At 39.6% G+C, this 8326-nt stretch overlaps 1 protein-coding gene across 1 annotated transcript in view; it reads left to right on the top strand.

Annotated features, from left to right (window-relative positions):
* The window catches only part of smc3 (structural maintenance of chromosomes 3), a 131397-nt gene that overhangs the window by 103499 nt on the left and 19572 nt on the right, over positions 1-8326 (top strand). The window contains exons 24-25 of the mRNA XM_043713100.1: positions 2936-3183; positions 6349-6561. Of these exons, the coding sequence (XP_043569035.1) occupies positions 2936-3183; positions 6349-6561 (461 nt within the window). The remainder of the gene's footprint in view (positions 1-2935; positions 3184-6348; positions 6562-8326) is intronic.

Here is an 8326-nt window from a genome sequence, read left to right as displayed (position 1 = left end):
AACTCACCAGAACGAAGGACCCAATACCCAGCATGAGCAAAACCAATGTAGTATACAAAATCCCATGCAATGACAGCACAAAACACTACATAGGACAAACAGGAAGACAGCTAACGATCCGCATCCATGAACACCAACTAGCCACGAAATGACACGACCAGCTATCCTTAGTAGCCACACACGCAGATGACAAGCAACATGAGTTTGACTGGGAAAACACTACTATTATAGGACAAGCCAAAGAGAGAACAGCCAGGGAATTCCTGGAGGCATGGCACTCATCCACAGATTAAATCAATAAGCACATCAACCTGGACCCAATATACCGGCCACTACAACGGACAACTGGAAGCGGCAGATTCAAACCACTATAAATGCCTGAGGGAAGATCACGCAAGCACTTCACAGGATGCTCCCAAGCACTGAGGATGTCACCTAGACAGGGGATGAAACGTCTGCACCAGAAATTCCCAGTTCGGCGAACAGAACCACAACAACGGGCACCCAAGCTACAAATCTTCTCAGGAAGGATATACTGACCCTGGAGCATGTTCAGAGGAAGTTCACGAGAATGGTCCCAGGAATGAAAAGCTTAACATATGAGCAATGTTTCAGGACTCTTGATCTTTACTCATTGGAGTTTAGAAGAATGAGGGATGATCTAATTGAAATTTACAGAATAAAGACTGGCATGGACAGAGTAGATGTTGGGAAGATGTTTCCATTGGTAAAAGAGACTAGGACCTGAGGGCACAGCCTTAGAGAAATGGGAAGATGTTTTAGAATGGAGATAAGGAGAAACCTCTTCAACCAGAAAGTGGTGAATCAATGGAATTCACTGCCAAAGGCAGTGGAGGACAGGTCATTGAGATAGATAGGTTCTTGATTGTCAAGGGGCTCAAGGGTTTCAGAGAGAAATTGGGAGAATGGGGTTGAGAAACTTATTAGCCATGATTGAATGGTGGAGCAGACTTGATGGGCTGAATGGCCTAATTTCTGCTTCTAAGACTTATGGTCTAAATATTGGTAATTAGAGAGATTTGGGTGTTCTTGTACGGAAAGTAGAAAATAAACATCCAGATAAATCAACCAGTTAGGAAGTTGATTGGTATGTTGACCTTGATTGCAAGGGGATTGAATTTAAGAGCTTTGAGGGTTTCTGTGTTTGTAGAGAACTTTATTGAGACCACATCTGTAAAATTTTGCTCAATTTTCGCTTCATACCTAAGGAGGCATGTATATGTGCTTGTACACTCGGAGCAATGAAGGTTTACTAGATTGATTTCCAGAATCAATGTACTGTCTTACAAGGGTAGACTGAGTGAAATAGACCTACGTTCTCTCGAGTTTACAGGAATATTTAGAATTGAATATAAGATTTGAGATTACTTGGCAGGGAAGATGCTGAGATAATTTCTCCATACTTCCAGAATCTGAAACTAGGAGATGTGCTCAGGCTAAGGGAACAGTTGCTTAGGACTTGGTTGTATTTCTTCGTTCAGATGATTGTGAATCTTGGGATTCTCTACCCTGGAGTACTGTGGGCACTCAAGGCTCAGCAATGTATTCTTGGGCTTTGGAGAAATTGAAAAAGAAAGGAATTGAGCAAGAAACAATGTCAGAGACCCGGGTTCGCTTCCAGCTTCAGGCAACTGTCTGTGTGGAGTTTGAACATTCTCCAGTGTCTGTGTGGGTTTCCAAAGATGTGCAGGTTAGATGAATTGGCCATCTAAATTGCACATAGTGTTCAGGGATGTGTAAGTTAAGTGCCTTAGTCAGGGGAAATGTAGTAGAATGGGTTTGGGTGGGATGCTCTTTGGAGGGTCAGTGAAGACTTGTTGGGCCAAATGGCCTGTTTCCACACTTTAGCAATTCTATGATACAGCTTTCTATGATTCTATGATAAACTGAGGTGAAGATCATCCACAATCTTACTGAATGATTGAGACACTATGAACTTTTCATATGTAGGAATTGTGTTTTACGAGATGGCTTAGGAGTTACATATCCCTTGTGTCGCTCCCTGAGCTCATCAAACTTGACAAACCAGAGATCCTCTAGTCAAGTTGAATGATCTTGAGTACACTGATAAGTAATTACATGAAGATTCAATTTGTCATATTTCATTCTCAAATGTAAGATTAGTTATAGAGTCATAGCGTATCACAGCATAGAGTAGTAGAGGATCACCGTACAGAACGAGCTCTTCAACTCATGTGTCATGGATAGCAAGCTACACTTCTCCCAATTCCCAGCATTTGACCTGAAGCCTTGTACGCTATGGGTTTTTCATATATACATCGAAATACTTGTTAAATATTGTGATGGATCCTGCCTCTACCCATCCTTTTGCAGTTCTTGCATGGGATTTTGTACACTACATTGGTTTTGCTCATGCTGGGTATCGGGTCCTTCGTTCTGGTGAGTTGTTGTCTGAGAGTTAAATATTGTGATGGATCCTGCCTCTACCCATCCTTTTAGGCAGTGATTTTCATGGATTGAAACATTTTTCCTTAAATCTATACCCCTGGTTATTGACCCCTACGTTAAAGAAAAGTTATTTCTTGCTTCCCATATCCATGCCCATCGTAATTTTGTCGACCTCAATCAGTTGGATGGACATTTGGTTTGCAGTACAGAGTGATGCCAGCAACATGGATTCAATTCCCACACTGGCTGAGGTTACCATGAGAGACTGTCCTTCACAACCTCTTCCCCTTGCCTGAGGTATGTTGACCCTCGGGTTAAACCACCACCAGTTGTCTCTAATGAGAGAGCAGCTTCTCATTCAGAAGGACTATATCAACTTCATTTGTAATCACGCAGATATTACATTAGGATATATGAGGGATTCATTTAAGTTAAAGCCTATATGGATGTCTTTTTCTATCTTCTAAAATTAAATCTTTACTTAAGTAAAAGATGTATGTTGCAGAACTGGACAGTTTGATAGACAAAATTGAAGCAGAAACCAAAGATCGACAGAAAAGCATGGATCGGTGGAAAACTATGGAGAAAGATCACATGGAAGCCATCAACCATGATACCAAGGAACTGGAGAAGATGACAAACCGACAGGGTATGCTGTTGAAGAAAAAAGAGGAATGCATGAAGAAAATTAGAGAATTGGGCTCATTGCCGCAAGAGGCTTTTGAAAAATACCAAACGTTGAGTCTTAAACAGGTAATATACATGGGTAGTTGGTCCTTTCCTTTAAAGGTGCTCAATTACAAGTAGCTTTAATTTTTTAAAAAGTTGTATCTTGCTGAAAATTAGCAAATTTGGTGAACTTGATAAAATTGAATAATTTGATCAAATCTTTACAGGCTTTATCAGTTTATGAAGTACAGTTGACATGGTAGTGCGTTGTTTTATCTGCTGTAATATGAATCTTATATAATCGAGTAACTCTTCCCTTTTAATTCTTACGCTGGACTTGTATTTATTATTCTTTCAATTTTTGTACCAAATAGTTAAGCATCTTTATTGAGGTATCTTGTAACACCCTAATGAAAGGTTCTGACCTGAAATGTTGACTCCCCTGCTCATCTGATTCTGCTTGACCTGTTGTGCTTTTATCAGCTCCACACTTCATTGACTCCAAGATGGCACAACTGCAAACTTTCCACTGCATTCATTTGACTGCACGTGATAATAAAGCTAATTCAATTCAATTCAATAATGGGTTGCTGAATGCTTTTTTGTATAAATTATACTTGGGAGAGTATGTTGCTTTAATATTCTGAGGTGACTGATTGTATAAGTTAAACTTTGAAGTAAGAAAGTGATTTGTAATTTTAAAGTAAGTAGAAAATGGGAAGTCTGTAGGTTAACTAAGGCTGCAGGACTGAAGAAGGGTTAATACCCGAAACGTTGACATCTGCACGTCCTAATGCTCCCTGGCTTGCTAGGTTCTTCCAGCCTCTTGTTTATCTAGTCCTAAATTCCTTATTACTTTCACTAGAGACTATCTTATATTTATGACACCAATTCCTCGTCTTCCCTACAAGTGGGAATGTCTTCTCTACATCAACCTTTCCACATTCTTGTAGATTTCTGTTAGTTTTTCTTTCAGTGAAAGGAGCTCAGTCTGTTCAATCTTTGCTGATCTGTGACTTCTCTGTTGAGGTGCCATCATTGTAAATGTTTTTTGCATCTTCTGCAATGTTTCCATATACCTTTTATAACCTGGAGACCCAAACTGTTCTATTTGATGAAACCTACAGTTTCTGAAATGATTGTTTAATAGGGTGAGAGTATGATTTGATTTCATTATTCTCTGAAATTTCTAGTAAAACATTGCAGCAATAAATATTGCATGTCAAATATGCTGCTGCTGAATCAATAAAAGAGGGAGCCTCACTGAGATACTGCAGTGGTGTTGCATGCGCAGGGTTGGTGGTTTACAGCCTTTTAAACCGTAGTCAGAATTTTCTTTCCTGTGTCACCACCCGTATCCCTATTTTTAAGAAGCATCAATTCTGCTGGAACTGGTTGGATAGCTCATGTTCTTCTCACATCAGATTAGACAAAAGTGTTTGGAAGCCAGGTGCTGTTGACCTCCAGTCCTGGCAGTCTACTTTCTCTCTGCCAAGGCAAGGCATGTCTTAATGGAGCTATACTTGTTGTTAGGATATGCACTCAGCTGAACTATGCTATTCTCTAACTACAATAGTAAATGTTTTTCACACACTGAAATTACACTTGCACTGACAGCAGGTGCTTGGCAATTTCAAGCAGCCTTTTTACCCCCTCTTTCTCAAAGTATGATTGAACCTGACTTATGCAGTGACGTAGTGTTTCTCAGAAATATGACTGATTACTTCACAGTGAATAACTTGGAAGCAAAGTGACGTATGTAGATTAGATTGTTTTTTCTGCACTTCCTTAATTTTGTTTTGCAGTGTGGACTGATGACTTCCTTGAGAGGAGCAAGTTTGCAGAAGTTGCTGAGCCAGTCACTGAGGGAGTTGAGTTAGTGTCTAATTGAAGTGACCTTATTGCTGAATTAATGACTGCATCACTGCTAATACTCATTTAGTTCCCTTGTACATGTATTTGGCTAGTTTTCCTGATGATGCCATCAGCACTGCTTAATCAAAAACATTCAGAGTAATCAAGTGATAGAGAAAGGAAAGGATCTGATTTTAGAAAATTAGTTAAAACTAGACTCTTGTATTTCCTTTTTCTTAAAATATTTATTTTACAGTTGTAACCTGGTTTGGAAATTCACAATAAAGACTTAGCAATCCTCTATTTCTATTTGTTAAACATTGAAACCAAGGCATTGAAACAAGGAATCTGTTCAAGGCATTCCATCCTGTTCTCATAGCTACAACTTTGATAATTTATATATCCTATTGCAAGCAAAGTAGCGTGACCATATTGATGGCATTGTGCTTGACTTGGTGATATTACACATTCTATAATCTTGTGATCCTTGCAATTTCAAACAGACCTAGTGGATACTCTGATTTTTTTTGGTGGGGGTATGGGGAAGGAGGTAGAAATGGTAATGATTGGTTGTTTGAAGGAAATTTAGAACTTATTTTGGAAACCTGCTTTTCTTTCTTTTAAGCATCATTTTCAAAACTGAGGTTTTTTATTATGTAAAATCTGACAGATTTCTGTGTTTTTTGCCGCTTCGCTTAGTAACATTGACTTTATTAAAATGTCTAATTCTGCTTCAGCATCTATTTATTATACATCTGTGATCTGTAGTAACATAATGCATTATAGTATTGAATTTAAATGAGATCACCTGCTTCTCAAGCCAAGAAATAACTAAGTTGTTTATATAAAGCACATGTGCAACAAAATTCAGAGTAACAAATTCCTGATTTACGTAGTTTTCAGTTAATGTCCTTGGCATGTGCACCTTTTTCAATTATCAAATATTGCTAGATATAATTCTGCTAAAATATTTATGCACGTGTCACGCTACATAGATTTTATTTTGCTTTGTAATGTGTATGATGTACTCAATATTCTTTAATTTGAGAACTAAAATGTGTATCAGGACGCATCCTGACAACTAGAATTGCTTTAGGAAGTAATGGTTAACTAATGCTTAACAGAATTCATTCTGTTGAATGGTTCATACTGTCTTAAGCTGCAGTTTTACGTCTACTTCTGGAAAACATTTTGAACATAACAATTTATTCAAATTTTCTTTCATTTAAAAGTGATATTTGTTGCCTGCCATGTGAGTGTCACTGAAACTGCAGTCCATTCAGTTTGACAGCATTTGTAATCCATTGTTGATTTTGAACTGATGAACCTTCTTTTGTTGGTCTGCCTTTTCTAAGCAAACTTCTAATATTTTTGTTTTCCATTTGCTGTTTGTAGCTGTTCCGAAAGTTGGAACAGTGTAATCAGGAGTTGAAGAAGTACAGCCATGTCAACAAGAAAGCCTTGGACCAGTTTGTGAATTTTTCTGAACAGAAGGAGAAACTTATGAAACGTCAGGAAGAGCTTGATCGTGGCCACAAATCCATCATGGAACTTATGAATGTCCTGGAGTTGAGAAAGTATGAAGCCATACAGCTTACCTTCAAGCAGGTAAAATGTAGTGTAAAGTTTAACTGATTTATTGAAATGAGTGGAAACTAAACCACTATGATCAAAGATTTGTTCTTGATGTTCACGTAGGTAAGAGTAGACAACTCAATAGTACCACCAGAAATAGGAGCAAGAAAACACTGTTCATCCCTGCTAACCTGCTCTGCTGTTCAATACTGATGGCTGATTTGACATTCCTCATGTCCACTTTCCGCCCGATTCCCATATTTTTCAAGAATCAATCCAATTTCAACCTTAAATATGTCAAGAATTGTAATCCCACAGCACACTGTGACAGAAGTTCTAAAAACTCTCAACCCTCAGAGAAAATTCCTCCTCATCTCACTCTTAAATGCAGCTCAGTGGTTAGCAGTACTGCCTCACAGCACCAGGGACCCGGGTTCGATTCCAGCCTTGGGCGACTGTGTGGAGTTTGAATATTCTCCCTGTGTCTATGTGGGTTTCCTCCAGGTGCTCCAGTTTCCTCCCACAGTCTAAAGATGTGCAGGTTAGGTGAATTGGCCATGCTAAAATTGCCCATAGTGTTCAGGAATGTGTAGGTTAGGTGCATTAGTCAGAGAAAATGTAGAGTAATAGGGTAGGGGATGGGTCTGGGTAGAAAACTTCTGAGGGTCAGTGGACTTCTTGGGCCAAATGGCCTATTTCTGCACTGTAGGGATTCTTTTTTCTAAATTGGTGACTCTTTATTCTGTGACAATACTGTCCAGTCCTAGCCTCTCCGATGAGGGGGGCATCCTCTCAGCATTTACCTTGTTAAGCTCCTTAAAAACCCTGTATGTTTCAGTTAGATCACCTCTGATTCTTCTAAACTCCAGCAAGTGGAGACCCAACCTGTCTCGCCTTTGCTCTTATGACAATCCCAGTACTAGGGATCATCCTAGTGAACACTGAACTATCTTCAACAAAATGTTATCTTTCCTTCAGTAAGGAGACCAAAGCTTCTTGCAGTACTCCATGTGTGGTCTCATCAGCACCTTGTACAGTTACAGTCAGGTTGCTTTTACTCTAACCCCTTTGAAATAAGGGTTGAGAATGTGGTACCAAAAGAGAAAATGCTGGAAGATCTCAGCAGGTCTGGCAGCATCTGTAAGGAGAGAAAAGAGCTGACATTTCGAGTTGAACTGACCCTTGATGCTGGAAAAGCACAACAGGTCAGGGCAGCATCTGAGGAACAGGAGATTCGACGTTTCAGGCTTAAGCCCTTCATCAGGAATCAGACTAATGCTCAAAACATTGATTCTCCTGAACCTCGGATGCTACCTGACTTGCTGTGCTTTTCCAGCACCATACTCTCGACTCTGAGCTCCAGCATCTGCAGTCCTCACTTTCTCCCCCTTGAAATAAGAGAGCATTCCGTTTGCCTTCCTGATTACCTATTGCACCTGTGTGCTAACTTTCTGTGTTTTATGAAGAAGTAACAAAGAAGATTGATGAGGATAGAGCAGTAGATGTGATCTGTATGGACTTCAGTAAGGCGTTCGACAAGATTCCCCATGGGAGACTGATTAGCAAAGTTAGATCTCATGAATACAGGGAGAACTAGCCATTTGGATACAGAACTGGCTCAAACGTAGAAGACAGAGGGTGGTGGTGGGGGGTTGTTTTTCAGACTGGAGGCCTGTGACCAGTGGAGTGCCACAAGGATCGGTGCTGGGCCCTCTACTTTTTGTCATTTACATAAATGATTTGGATGCGAGCATAAGAGGTACAGTTAGTAAGTTTGCAGATGACACCAAAATTGGAG

This window comes from Chiloscyllium plagiosum, chromosome 22 (genome assembly GCF_004010195.1).
Source record: "Chiloscyllium plagiosum isolate BGI_BamShark_2017 chromosome 22, ASM401019v2, whole genome shotgun sequence".
In the NCBI taxonomy this organism is placed as follows: Eukaryota; Metazoa; Chordata; class Chondrichthyes; order Orectolobiformes; family Hemiscylliidae; genus Chiloscyllium; species Chiloscyllium plagiosum.
Note: the sequence above shows the minus strand (reverse complement) of the source record. Positions and strands in the feature narration are given on the sequence as shown.